We start from the raw sequence: 15,233 nt of genomic DNA, 5'->3' as shown, positions 1-15,233 counted from the left end.
CCAATAACAGTCGATTATTCTTTTCACATTCAATTGTGATTGATCAATTTGTTACTCTTACAACCTCATTCACGACTGCTACTGCCATTGTAGACCACGCATAAGCCGGTTCTACATTAGTTGTAAGCTGATCGCAAGTTTGTTGTGACAGTCAATATGAAGCTTGCATTTTGAAATCAACACTTCATATTGGCTGTCACAACAAACTTGCGATTGACTTCCAACTAATGCAGAACTGGCTTTATGCATTTCTAATGACTCTAAAACCTATTCTAATGTGCTTTTCATTTCTTGTTTCTTGTTTTTACTTCTTTGCAATCGTTTTATTAATAATTGCATTTTCTTGCTACGTGTTTCTTGTTTCTTCCAAATTCATTAATTTTTATCTCAGGCGACATAAAACGAAAGACCGGATAAGAACTAAGAAGCAAAAAGAGAGAAAGAAAAAAATAGCAAAAAGCGAAAACAGAAAATAAAAAGCATATTGTAGAATAGGCTTAAGGGCCTGCGCACAATAGAACAAATATTAGAGCTATGTTCCAAAATTTTCCGGGGAAAATTTTACTCGAAATATATAGTATACGTAACGTACACTATACATACAAAGTAAAATCTTCCTCGGAGAAGAACGTCCAGAAAAATAAATAAATATTAAGATTTTAACCAATCAAATACAAGTTACATTAGAATATGATGTTTGATAGGTTGAAATTTAATATTGATTCCTATTCTTAATAATCTCACTATGCGCAGTCTAATTTGAACATAACCTATAACGGCCAGATCATTTATAACATTCACAACCACGACTTGACATAACCCTAACGTAAAACGTGATATGAAATATAACATAAATACAAAATTAAATGAAAATATTGGTAGATATACAATAATTTGAATGATTGTTTTTCTTCTTCCGACAGTTCTCAAGCAGTAAAATTTCTGAAAATGTTATTAAGATACGTGAGCCCGGTGTTTATTTACAGAACATTTTTACAGGTATGTTCTTGATACAATTCTATTTTTTGAAAGCTAAATATATAATGTATTTTATTCTTCTTATTTAATTACAAATTTGTTGATTTCTACAAATTAAATTTTTTTTAATTGGCAATCTTTCAAATTATGAAATAAATTATAAAACAATCTTTTTTAAATTGTTTTACTCTATTTAAATTAAAATTCAATTAAATTCAATTTAGCTTATAATTAGAAATAAATAGGAATATCTTAAATTCAACAAAAGAGACATATACTATCTGATTATAGTCAGAAAACTAATTATCCAAATGTAGAAATGTATCTAAAGAAATGGATATTTATTTCAGAACAATCTACCAGTATTAGTTGCTGCTACCAATTATCCTAATAATTCTATACAAGTAGCACATATAGCTAAGCACTGGAATCCAAAATGGAAGAAGGAAAGAAGACAAAAAGTCATTAAAATAAAACTTCCTAATTTTGACGATGACAATGATGATATTACTAAAATGGATAAGGAGCAAATACGATCACGTATGAAAGAACATGGTTTTCTACCGCAGAAACCGTGGAAAGAAAGACCAGCATTTATTAGTAGTACTTCATCAATTTTTGAATCTTATGTTGCTCCAGAAGGAGATGGAAAATACTCTGTCATTACCAAAGAAGTACATGCTCTTTACTATTATTTTATATATCGTAACTTTTAAATATAAAATATACAATGATATTTTTTTAAGTTTAAAATTAAAAGAGAGATAAAAGTGTATTACAATTATTTATTTTATTATGAAATATAGGGAGCAAAACAAAAATTCACATTTTTTGAAAAAAAAAGCAAATCTTTTATGGCCATCAGAAAAATTAAGTCATTTGATGATTCTTTCAAGACATCATTTTTTTTAGAAGAAGCTTTAGATATATATCAAAAGGCATATGAAGCTTTAGCTAGGTAAGAAAAAAATTGCAAATATAATAATGTTTTTATAATTATGAAACGTATATACGTTAAAAGAATTATTAGCAATTAATAAATACAGCGTTTTTTTCTTTCTATTTGTAGCAATATTACTAAATAAAACAATTTTTAATTATAGCAAAAATGAAGAGGAAATAATAAAATATGTTACTGAAATGGCATATCCTGTAAGTTAAAAATATATTTCGTGTCCTCTTTTGCTAATTTAAAATATTATATATTACATTTATTACTACATATAATAACGTATATTTCAATATTTTTCTTTTTTTAGAAAATAACACACAACACAATGAACAAAACCATACATTGGAAATTTTTAGAGTCTTTGGAACCAGCTCGCCTCGTACATGCAAGGACTACAGACGTAATAACAAAAGAAAACGTATTTGCACAACTTACTGTTCGATTTCACACGCAACAGGTTCAATAACATTCTTAATAATTTATTCCCTTTTTATAATATAAACAATTTTTAAGTAAAAATTTCTTCATTTATAGGTTTTAGCAATTTATGATAGATTTGGCCATCTTATACAAGGAAGCGAAATTCTGAGGAAAGACGTATTAGAATATATAGTATTCGAAAAGCATTTAGCTAATGAGTACGGTATATGGCGAATTCACGGTAAGATTATACCAACTTGGATGACTCCAACAGACACAGTGGAAGGCACATATGTTTTACCAAAAGAGGAACATGATACTGTTCCAACTGAACCGCATCCTGTAGAAGCTACATTAACAGAAGATACGCCAAAGGAAGCGACAAGTGCACAACCTTCGTGAATTCACAATATATATGTAACTGTTTTAAGTAATGTTTAAGTAATGTTTAGATTATATTGTATGATGTTAGGATACAAAATATATTGCAATCCATATAATAATTTAAAGTGCATTTATATTCCAACAAAATTTGGATTAGTATTGTCACAAAAGTATAACATGCTTTCCCAAAGTTTTGTGTTTGATAAGAGTTATTAATAAGAGTATCGTTATTATACAATTACAACTATATTATCATTACAAAATAATTTAACGATTTTCTAATACTAATTAAATTATTATTTGCAACTAAACTCATAAAATATATTCATGATAGAGTATAAGGAAAAATGTTCATAATTGCTTTAATTTATAAGTAAATATAATTTTTTCGATTATGAAAATAATGAGAGCTATAATCGCCCCACAGCACATTACTGCAATTATTAAAGAAACTTGATGTAATTCAATTGGTTTCGGTGTCTCATCTTCAGCGTAATATTTAAAACCATTTTCCAACCAACGTTTTTTTAACACGTTTAATAGTCCAATTTCCATTAATTTAAGTATCCTATTTATGAAAATTATTTATTAATATATGAAATTATCATAATTTAAATCAGACTTACTACTACACAGAAAACTATCGTTGATGAGCAAATATAATATCAACTATTTATAAAAAGATGTAAGTATCGAATGTTCTTTTCTAGTAAAAATTTTGGAAATCGTAATAACATCATTTGTTATATAATCAATTCTTTTTTAATATTTTTTGACAAATATTTCTTTTTTTTTTTTGGAAAATTAATTTAGAACTATCAACATTTTTGGAATTTTTAAAAATTGGAATCCATTTTTGATAATAACATTAAAAATGTGTAGAAATTTTTCTCTATTTAAAAAGTTTTTATTTTAATTATAAAGACATTTCACATTATAAATAAAATAAAAATTTTGTAGAAATATTACATATTGTATAAAACACAAAACTTCTCTAAAACTTTTAAAATGATTTTCACTCTAAGCAGTGAAATCTCATTCTTATTTCTTAAAGATTGAAGATTGAATCACTCTTTTTTTAAAACTGGTCAATTTTTACTTTTTAGATCGTATGAGACTCACTTCAAAGAATTTAGAAAGTACAGATTAAATTGATTGAAGATTTTATATAATACGTTTATATAATACGCTGTCGATTTCCAAAAAAATCAATATTTTTATATCTAGAATATATTATTCTGCACACATATATTGTTTACCCAAGATCAATACTTCTTTTGTATTTAAAATTCTTCACGATGCCGGAAGTTATCCATGTTTTCGTATAAGGTTCTCCAACGTTAATCAAATGACACATACTATTTCCAACCGCTTTATGCATTACTTCGGTTTGAAATATGACGTATTTCTCTTTTTTGGAAAAACATGCTTTTTTATGCATATCCTCAAATGTTGATGCTAATATCAAGCGTTCCATTTGTTTTGCTTGTAAAAATGGATCCTTATTAATCTATAATATTCAATCAACATTTTTCAAGCATTTAAGTTTTATACACAAAAAATCATAAATGTATAAAGAATCACTACATAAATTATATGTTCTTTACAAAAATTATAATTTCTTCTTGAATTGTGTCTTGAACATCATTCTCTAATTTTTATACAATTTTATACATTTTTTATCTAAGGAATAGTAAATTATGATTTCAGTAAGTATACCTTAAATATACCTTCTGCGATTGTATCCTTCAGACCAATAATGTTGTATTTAGTATTAGTTACCAAGGTAGAGAAACTATCAAATGGTGGCACGAAAATACTTTTAGATAGATGTATAAATAACACAGCACCAAATGACATATATATTATAGAACAAAACAATCCTAATGATACTTCTAATATTCTCGATTTTCCATCAAGATAATGGGGAATATAACCTGTTGCAATTATCCAAATTAATGATTTTTGACTTAATCATAACTTTTCATCATTATTAACATAATTTTTTATATCATTATGTTTTACGTTATGTTTTTCAATAGTCTTTAATATTTATTATCTAAATATTGTAATTTCTATTTTTTACATATTTTAAAATTAAAAAATTATCATGAAGTATTGAAGAACTAATTTCCAAATTATGCTACTTCTAACTCTAAAGATCCAATGTTTTAATATGATATCAAATAATTGCAATTTTATTTTAACGCGATATTTAGATTTATCTCAATGTAAAGATTTATCTCATTTCTAACAAAAATGAGCAATATTTTCATCAGTTAATTACACACATTTATTTTCACACACACCTTGATTGCACAGGTTTCCAAAGTTATAAAATAAGTGTTCGCTGAGAGATATATTTTTACGTTTATCTTCATTCTGTATGAGAATACTTTGTGTCAAAAAGGTGCATAGACTCAGTAGTACACACATACTCAATATAACGCACCATATTTTCCAAGAGAAAATTTTTACCATCCATATATTATCATATATCGTTTCGCGGTGAATATATAATTGAATTCTACAAAATTATTTTTAAATTATGACAATTATCTTATCGATCATATAACTTAATTGTTATTAATAGCTACCACAACATTACAGTTTGAATAAATGTTAAATCAGATAAACACTTAGAAGCTTAGAATAAATTAAGCTAACCTGTTTGTCCAAAAAGGTATTGAAAATTCGGTAGCCATGAGTTCCGGTGAAAAGTTTTGTAGTTTTGCTATTGCAATAGTTTCATTGCGAAAAATAATAGGTAATAATCCGTTTTTAAAAGACAAGGCATCTTTTTGTGGCATACCCTGATCATCTAAGTTTGCTTTCACTAGCTGTAGTCTAAAAATATGAAATATTTTTTCGTTACTTTATATTATTAATTATGTTAAAGTTTAATCTCACAATGCAATGTTTTGTTCTTGCGATGTGATACATGATGCATTCTTACGTAAAATTCAGCGATTCGGAAAGTAGATTCCATATTTCCCCACAGAATCCTGTAATCTTCATATTATTATCATAAAAATGAACCAAATACTGCTCCTATATAATTAATAAAGATTATATTATTCATCAATTTTTTTTATAATTCTTGTAATATCGTTATTTAACAAATATCTATTTTGAAATATGAAAATGGATATTTTTATAACATCATTATTTATAAAAATGAATAATAGAAGAGCTAAGAGCCAAATTTTTCGTATATTTCAATTCTTAAAAACACATATGTTTCGACCTATTTGTCAAGTCATCCTCAGTGTATACATGCCGATAAATTAAATAAAAATCAAATTTAATAAAAATCATAAAATGATAAATTGCGACCGATGTAATAGAAAAAAATCTAAAACTATGAAAATGATAAGACAAGACTCTCTTAGACCTTCTTTTATTCATTTTTGTTTATTATTATTGAGCCATTATCATTATTTATATTATTATTTCTGACGAAAATAAAAATGATTGGAACATAAGTTTAACATAAGGGGAAAATAACAGAAGCAAATAAACTTACTAAGCAAAAATTGAAACAACGAAATATAAAAAGAGGCATTTCTTTTATGTTTCATTGTTTCAATTTTCGCCTTCTATAGAAGCTTTTGTTACTCTCCTTTTCAGTGATTTACGCTCTGATTTTTATTTTCATTAGGGACTATATTTATAATTTTTGAGAGAAAAAGAGAGAGAGAGAGAGAGAGAGAGAGAGAGAGAGAGAGAGAGAGAGGAATTCTAGTTAAAAATAAAAATATTATAACTTTTTTATTAATTGTTTATATAAACTGTCCATATTTGAATATGACACACACACACACACACACACACACACACACACACACACACACTGAATATTTTTTTTCAGATTTTATTAATCTCAATTTTTAGTTACTTAGAAAGAATAATTATATCTGATATTTTCAGAACATACCTGAAAAGATGCTAATGTCAAGTTTTGTAATTGAAAATTGTGGCATTCGAGTGCTCGACTTTGTCTGAGGCGTTCTTTTTGTATCGTGGCATACATGGGCACGCTAGAAATTGGCACGAAAGTCTTTTGAGTCTTACTCCAAATCACACCGTTCATTGTCTCTAACGATGACAAAATTATAATGTAGCCATGAGCAATAGTCGATTTATATAAATGTACTGTTTTAATGCCTTACATAGAGTAACAGAATTATTACTTTATAGTGAATGGCGTGATTTAAAATTTTTATTTACGATTTATACTGAAGGCAAAACAGAAATAGTTTATCATGATTGGATTGATTTCTATAATTAAGTGATAAAACATGTTATCATATTTACTTTAGATAGGATCTTATTTTATATTCTCAGATTATTGCTTTTTACTTGTATATTTATTTCTTATTTTATCAAGTACAGACAAATACCCAACGAATAATTATGCTAAGTATATTTTAAATCAGTGCAGTGCTGGAATTTACTTGCAACTTTCAGCCGATTTTCAACTTGGTTCCCGCCTCTCATCTCACCAACCAGCGTACAGTCTAAATACTGATCAGCATAACGAGGTAAGAGATGGGAATCAAACTGAAAATCGGCTCAAAGTTGTAAATAAATTCCTATTTTAAATTCATGAACAAAAATATAATAAATAATAACAGTAAAATAAAATCGTGAAAGTGTGCAACTTTAATGCATTTTTACTTTTAGCATTATTAAATCGCAAGAAATATCTTGTATTAGATTTTATACATATAGCGTTTATGTAATTCAGTCGTGACTTTAATCAATTTCAATCATTATTGCTATAATACGAAATAGCATTGTATATGATTATGTTTTGATGGCATATTTTGATATCGTTGAACTAATGCTGGCATTGAAATGATTAAAATCAATTTTACGTAAATCATGATTTTTTATACGTATATACATATATAAAACTGCGATTATTTTTTGTACATATTGATTTTTACACTTTGTGTAAATTTGTTTAAATATTATAAATGTAAAAAGATTATCATATATAATCACTTTATATTTTGATATCTCTTAATATTTTAATACTTAATTGTAAAACTATATATTACCTTACATCGCAATTATCACTTCGTAATTCGAAAAATCTGATAGATTTGATCAATTATTTTATATATTCCCCTTTCTGCATTTTTTACTCTAGTATTAACAATAAATTAATAATTCCTAAAATTCACCCATTCCAACTTCTTTAAATTTGAATCTGGCAAGAGAGGCTACCGGATACTGTTAAGTAATCTTTGAGATAATAACAGTTAGCATTTAATAGTTTCTCAAATAATAAATGAGTAATGTTAATTTATGCAATACGTTGGGCTTCGTTTAGCAGTAATTCTTCTGGCGAACATTACCCTCCTACGATCTGACTATCCTACGAACATTACCCAGGTTTTATTATAATTACCCCTGACTCGAAGCGAACAGCTATTTCTGTTCATTCGATCTTCGATTTCATATAACTCATATTTTTTTAATACAAATTTTGTTATGCATGTCCTTCGCCCAATGGATTATCATCGACTAACTTTAATATTTGGCAAAATATGCCAAAACATGCCCCGGGAAAAATGTTTCATATATAATTATATATTTTATAAATATAATATTTTATACATAATTATATATAAATATATATAACTATATACAATCATACAAAATTATATACATTTTTATATATTTTTATATAATTATATATAAAATATTTATACCAGTAAGAGTATAACCTTTATAAATTCACAATACATATGTAAATGATTTTAAATAATTTTTATGTTATATTAGGACACACACACACACACAAAATATATTACAAATTTATGTAATAATTCAAAGTGCATATTTTTACTTATATTCCAACAAAACTTGGATCAGTATTCTCACAAAAATGCATTCTTTTTCAAAACTTTCTGTGTGTAATTATTTAAAAAATATATTATTTCAATTACAAAATAATTTAACAATTATTTAATATTAATTAAATTACTACTTGCAAATAAATTTGTAAAATATATGCGTAGTATAAGTATAAGTAATAATTAAAATTGCTTTACTTTATAAGCAAATACAATTTTTTCAATTATAAAAATAACAAGTGCTATAATCGCACCACAGCACATCATCACAATTATTAAAGAAATTTGATGTAATTCAATTGGTTTCGGTTTCTGGTCGTCTTCATATTGTTTAAATTTATTTTCCATCCAACGATCTTTCAATGCGCTCAATAGTCCAACTTCTATTAATTTAAGTATCCTATTTATGAAAATTATTTGTTAATAAATAAAATTATATATCATAGACTAAGATTAGATTTATTGTTATACAAATTAATTCTGCTATTGGGTAAATATATGTATCTCAACTGTTTATAAAAGTATAAATATCGAATACGTTACTATATACGTTATTATATTGGAAATTTTGAGAATTGTAATAATTTATTAATAATAATCAACTTTTTAAAATATTATTTAATGAATAAATCTTTTTAATTTTTTACTTTTCTCTGCAAATTATTCTAAAATCATCAACATATTTAGAATTTAAAAAATTTGAATCCAATTTTAATAAGAATAAAAATATTATAAATTTTAATCCCTTCAAAAGTCTTTGTTTTAATTATAAAGATATTCCAATCCCTAAAAAATTAAATAATAAAATTTTGGTAGAAGTTTTTACATATTCAAATTAAATTGAGCGTTTGTATAATACCCTATCGTTTTGGAAGATATTAATTTTCAAAAAAAGTCATCTACATTATTTTATTTTATACAGATGTTTTTTTACCCAACATCGATGGTTCTTTTGTATTTAAAATTCTTTACGATGCCGGAAGTTACCCATGTTCTAATAAATTCTTCTCCAATGTTAATCAAATGACATTTAATCTCGCCATTTACTTTATGCATTTCTTCGTTTTGAAACATGGCATATTTATCTGGCAAGGAGCATATCTTTTTATGCATTTCCTGAAGTGTCGATACTACAATTAAGCGATTTGACTTTTTTGCTCGTTCTATTGAATCTGTCGTAAGTACCTATAACATTTAAGTATCAAACATTTAAGTTTTATACACAAAAAGCCTCAAACTATTATATATATCAATGAAATATATTGATAATATATGTACCTTAAACAAGGTCTCTCCTATCGAATCTTTCAAAGTGACAACGCTAAACTTAGTATTATATATCATAGATTCAAATTTATCAAATGGTGGTACAAAACCACTTTTCGATAAAAACATAAATAACACAGCACTAAATGATGTGCATATCATAGAACAAAATAATCCCAACGATACTTCTAATATTCTCGACTTTCCATTGAGATACTCGGGAATATAGCCTATAGAATATTGCAATTATTCAAATTAATGATTTTTCATTATTCTCAATGTGATAAAATGAAATTTTAATTTTGTTGAGTATATAATTAAATATATATTTATAAATTTTTTACTATATTATTATATAATCTGTAACGAATAATGTTCGAATCAATTATTTGTTAATACATACTTTGATTGCAGAAGTTTCCAAAGTTATAAAATATGTGTTCGCTGAAAGATACGTTTTTACGTTTATTTTCATTCTGTATGAAAATATTTTGTGTTAAAAAGGTGCATAGACTCAGTAGTACACACATAATCAGTATAGTGCACCATATTTTCCAGCAGAAAATTTTTAACATCCATTCACCATCATATATCACTTCGGGGTGAATATATAATTGAATTCTATGAAATATTTTTTAATTATGACACCAATTCTTTATCTTGTAATGTAATTATTTATTAAATTATTAAACTAAGATTTAATAAATGTTAAATAAAATAAACATTTAAAAAGTTTAATAAATTAAACTAACCTATTTATCCAAAAAGGTACTGAAAATTCGGTAGCCACAAGTCGCGATATAAATGTTTCTAACTTCGGTATTGCCATAGTTTCATTGCGAAAAATAATACCTAATAATCCGTTTTTAAAAGATCTGTCTTTTTCTGACATACCTAAATCATTTACATTTGCTTTCACTGGCTGTAATCTAAAAATATGAACTATCTATTTAATGTAAGATGTTACATCACAATAATCTATTTTAGCGATGTGAGATATATGCGCGGTCTTACGTAAAGTTTAACGATTCCGAAAGTAGATTCCATATTTCCCCACAGAGTCCCGTAACTTTGGTATTGTTATTGTAAAAATGAAGAAAATGCGGCTCCTGAAATGTACGTACAATCAACGAAATTATACAATTCATTAATTTATAATTCTTGATATGCCGTTATTTAGTAAGTTCATTGCTAACATAAAAGTATCATATATATTCGAATGTGAAAATAAATATTCTTTATACTATTATTAATTTATACCATCATATTTGTAATTCTTAAAAAATAAATCCTAGTTAAAACTAAAAGTACTATAATTTTGTTATTAATTAATTATATCAACTATCTAATCTTTATTATGGATTTTTAAAACTCTTGTTTCTTAATATTTATATTTAGAAAAGATAATAATATCGGATATTTTTTATAAAAGTATATACCTGAAAAGATGTTAAAGTAAAGTTTTGTAGTTGAAAATTGTGGATCTCAAGTGCTCGACTTTGTCTAAAGCGTTCTTGTTGCATCATCGCATAAGTCGGCACGCTGGAAATTGGCACAAAAGTCTTTTGCGTTTTGCTCCAAATCACACCGTTCATTGTCGTAGATTGTAGAATTCTATTTAATAGAAACTAGAAGTAATGGTCATCTTATACGGACGCATTTTTTTTGTTATAAAGCATTATAAAGATTTACAAGATTGTTGCTTAGTGAATAACGCGATTTGAAATTTTTATATATTTTTTACAAGTCCGTTAACATATTATTTTCGATCAATTTAAAAAAAAATCGAAGTAACTTATTATCATGATCGGATTGATTTCTGTGATTAAGAGAAAAAAGTGTGCCATTATGTTACGTTAGATAAAGGCGATCGATTTGGATGCTTTCAGCGCTTTTCAGTATTTCTATTTTTATTTTACGTCTAATGAACAATAAAGACAGAATGATTACAAGCGTTTAAAGTGCGTGAGCCAAGATCTTACCTTACATTCCCAGATTATTATTTTCCGTTTTTAGTATATTTTTTTTTAGTATATTTTTTTTAGTATATTTTTTATTTTTTATTGAATGTAAGTAATACGTAAAAAAGTAATTATACTATCATATTTTAAACTTAGCAAAAGTGAAATAAGCAAAGAGTTGTATTTAAAATATAGAAATATTATTCCAGTATCTAACTTTGATCATTTGGTCAATTGACGTTTAATTCTCTTAGTTGATGTATTTATATAAGCGTTCCCATTCTAAACTTAATGTGAAAATGAATAATAACAATAAAATAAAACTACCGTGGAAGAATACACCTTTTAGCTTTATTAAAATGTAGGAAATATCCTATATCGGATTTTATATACGTTTATATATATAAGTAATTCTTCCGTGACTAATCATTTTGAATCATTAAGTTATAATGCGAAATGCGGTCGTATGGCTACTTTATGTTTTGATGGCATGTTTTGATGTCATTATTAAACTAAATGCAAGCAAAATGATTAAAATCATTTTTACGTATGTCGTGATTTTTTTATATAGATACAATTAATGGTTTTATATATCGATTTTACATTATATACATATATATATATATATATATATATATATATATAAAAGTAATATATATATATATATTACTATAATATATATATATATTACTTATATATTATAAATATAAAAGATTTATATCATATAAATTATATATAAAAGAACAGAAGAAATAAACTCTAAAAAAGAAACAGTAAACAAATTTGACAATCAAATTTTGTAATCTCTTTTGCGTTCATGGCAGATTTTTTAATTTTTTTCTATCTGTGTATATTGTGACTTATTATAATATGTTGATAAAAAAATATTATAAACAAACGGTTCAAATAATGGATAATTTTTAAGCTATGGCTCATTAAAGGTGTTCTATGAACAAGTTTCAGACTTTTTATATATTATAGCACAAACATACATTATAACAATAAGTTTATAATAATTATAATTGATTATTATATTTATTATTATAATTTATAAAATATATTCATGTGGTAGAGTATAAGTAAAAATAATAAAAATTATGATAAATCTCTGAATCTTCCAGGCTCCCATTCTGGCCTCCCAACAACCCAGATTTAAATCTCTTGAATTACTACGTATGGGGCGTAGTTGAAAGGGTTACAAACAAGTTTCGACATCTCAATGTGACGTCATTAAGGATTAAGGATAAGGACGCTATTGAAGCAACATTCGTCGGCATGGACAGCGCCATATTACAACATGCGTGCGAACGCTTCAGACTAAGAATAGAAGTCGTCATTCAAGCTAATGAGGGATATAATATATTGAATAATTGTGCTCTACAGAGCCATTTACATAGCTCTTACAGATCCCCTAAGTGCCATGTAAAAGAATTTTTTGTAATATTTAATTTTTCATTAAAAACATTTTGTTTAAAGAAATTGTTTGATTTGTCCGGATTTTGATGACGCATTCTGTATACAAATTAAAATTTTGTTAAATGTTTTAAATTTTGTTGAATGTTTTTCTGTTTGACATTTCGTTGTGTGACATCGTTTAAGTCAGATGCTCGTTACTTTTGCGAATTTGCTTTAATAACCTATTAAATTAAAAAGACTTTTACTGTACCACAAAATGGACCACATTTTACATTTTTTTCTCGTTGTGTATTATGGGACTTTTAACAGATTTACTAAGGTATATCATCATATTTTTAATTTTTATATGATTAATATTAATTCTTTTTGTATACGGTTACTTTTCCAGAACTTTCTTATGACTTTGTTAATTCTTGATAAAAATGACTCACAGCGTATTACACCGAAAGAGGAAAGAATTTTTTGTTAATTTTAAGAATATTGTAAGATTATGTATTAATTTTTAATTTAGAACGACATTTATATTATTGTATGATGGCATTGAAAATGACTCAATTGGAGTTGAAACGTTTGTTTTATTTTATTGTATTTTAATTGTTTTTGTATTAAGTTTTCTTATCTGAATTATAATTTTTTATTTACGTCATTGGCTCTTTGCCCTTCTTTTATACTACCTTTTGCTTAAAATTTTGTACAACTTTGAAAAAAAAGTAAAGATTTTCACTAGGTAACAGCCGTTTGTTTATGCAAAAAAAATTAATGTTGATTTTTATTTAATTTTTTAGCTTCATCGAGGATGATTGATTATTAGCTAACTAACGAACCCCCTAAAAGAAGTCGATCGGACAAATACTTTTTTCTCAATCGTATATACAAAATTCAAAAAACAGATTTCGAGAAAAATGCGTTTAAAGTTTTCAATTTAATTCTTGAGTACTCGGAGGCTAATTTATCATTTCAGGGACATGCAATAATCTTTCAACTTCTTCATGCAATTTATTTTGAGCAATTTAAGCCATTCTACGAGCTACTCGGACTTCTCTCGTACTATTAGGGAACCGATCCTCACCGATTTTAATGAGCTTTGGATATGTTGTAGAATATAAACAAATATTAGACCCGTATTTTTTTGTTTGTGCTTATCTTGAGGTTTTAGGGAGTGAAACACTCTCTCGAAAAAAAAATCGTTTTTTTTTTAGTGAATATCATCGAAACTATAAGACATAGAAAAAAATTTCCTAAAAGAAAATTGAATGGCTTTAAGAATATTTTAGAATTATGATAAAAACAATTTTTTTTTTAATTATTTATTATATCTGCGCACTGTGCACCGTACATACAAGCGCTGAATTATATCGAATTTCGCTCTAAAATTTTAGGACTTGAAGAGTTACATTATGAATTTATGAAAAAAAAAATCAAATTTTTTTTGATCTTTTAATGTAGGAAACCTCCGTAATTGATTGTATCAAGGATTCAATTATTTAAAATAATTTTTTCTAATTTCTCATTTCTTAATACTTATTTCAATTAAATAATTATATTAGATATTTTATAAAAATATACTTGGAAAGATGTTAAAGTCAAATTTTGTAAATGAAAATTGTGGACCTCGACTCTGTCTAAAGTGTTCTTGTTGGATCATAGCGTAAATCGGTACACTGGAAATTGATACAAAAGTCTTTTGCGTCTTACTTCAAATCATACCGTTTATTGTTTTTGAATTTAGATGATGGCAAAATTCTATATAATGTAATCAAAAGTAATAGTCGTCTTATATAGATGCACATTGTTTTAATTTCTTACAAATATTTCCTGAGATCGTTGCTTAGGCGCGATTCGCAATTTTTATTATGTGTTTATTTATGATCGACATTGAGGGAAAAAAAAGAAATAAATTTTCAAATTCTTAGGTTGATTAAAAATTGTTATGTTAGATTAATCTAAATATTGTCTTTAGATATATTATCCAATATTGTGAAAAAAACT

General features: G+C 25.9%; 3 protein-coding genes and 1 long non-coding RNA gene across 5 annotated transcripts; 2 read left to right on the top strand and 2 right to left on the bottom strand.

Annotated features, from left to right (window-relative positions):
• Positions 1-730: 730 nt before the first annotated feature.
• On the top strand, positions 731-2,853 carry mRpL45 (mitochondrial ribosomal protein L45). The gene is made up of 6 exons (XM_087416675.1): positions 731-999; positions 1,329-1,652; positions 1,785-1,936; positions 2,082-2,130; positions 2,238-2,387; positions 2,465-2,853. The coding sequence occupies exons 1-6, from the start codon at positions 949-951 to the stop codon at positions 2,750-2,752; spliced, it is 1,014 nt and encodes a 337-aa protein (XP_087272801.1). The 5' UTR covers positions 731-948; the 3' UTR covers positions 2,753-2,853.
• Positions 2,854-3,006: 153 nt separating this feature from the next.
• Positions 3,007-7,259, bottom strand: LOC105154910 (glutamate receptor ionotropic, kainate 5-like). The gene is made up of 8 exons (XM_011070705.2): positions 7,052-7,259; positions 6,672-6,972; positions 5,691-5,785; positions 5,402-5,581; positions 5,044-5,261; positions 4,454-4,671; positions 3,994-4,244; positions 3,007-3,302 (listed from the first exon to the last, which is right to left on the bottom strand). The coding sequence occupies exons 2-8, from the start codon at positions 6,825-6,827 to the stop codon at positions 3,086-3,088; spliced, it is 1,335 nt and encodes a 444-aa protein (XP_011069007.2). The 5' UTR covers positions 6,828-6,972; positions 7,052-7,259; the 3' UTR covers positions 3,007-3,085.
• Positions 7,260-7,436: 177 nt separating this feature from the next.
• On the bottom strand, positions 7,437-11,466 carry LOC105154954 (glutamate receptor 2-like). Of its 2 annotated transcripts, XM_087416669.1 has the most exons (6): positions 11,307-11,466; positions 10,882-10,976; positions 10,620-10,796; positions 10,271-10,488; positions 9,880-10,097; positions 9,532-9,786 (listed from the first exon to the last, which is right to left on the bottom strand). In XM_087416669.1, exons 1-6 carry the CDS (start codon positions 11,460-11,462, stop codon positions 9,532-9,534), a joined length of 1,119 nt encoding a protein of 372 aa, XP_087272795.1. In that variant the 5' UTR covers positions 11,463-11,466. The 2 variants fall into 2 exon arrangements, with proteins under 2 accessions (XP_011069074.2, XP_087272795.1); XM_011070772.2 differs by lacking the exons at positions 10,882-10,976; positions 11,307-11,466 and adding an exon at positions 7,437-9,001 and having other exon boundaries at positions 9,536-9,786; positions 10,620-10,850.
• LOC105154955 (uncharacterized) lies at positions 10,901-13,890 on the top strand. The gene is made up of 2 exons (XR_015548441.1): positions 10,901-10,983; positions 12,950-13,890. It is a non-coding gene; the product is annotated as an uncharacterized LOC105154955 (long non-coding RNA).
• Positions 13,891-15,233: the final 1,343 nt, after the last annotated feature.

Source organism: Acromyrmex echinatior, chromosome 1 (genome assembly GCF_024713525.1).
Source record: "Acromyrmex echinatior isolate Ae372 chromosome 1, ASM2471352v2, whole genome shotgun sequence".
NCBI classification, from domain to species: domain Eukaryota; kingdom Metazoa; phylum Arthropoda; class Insecta; order Hymenoptera; family Formicidae; genus Acromyrmex; species Acromyrmex echinatior.
This window is presented reverse-complemented; position numbering and strand designations above follow the sequence as displayed.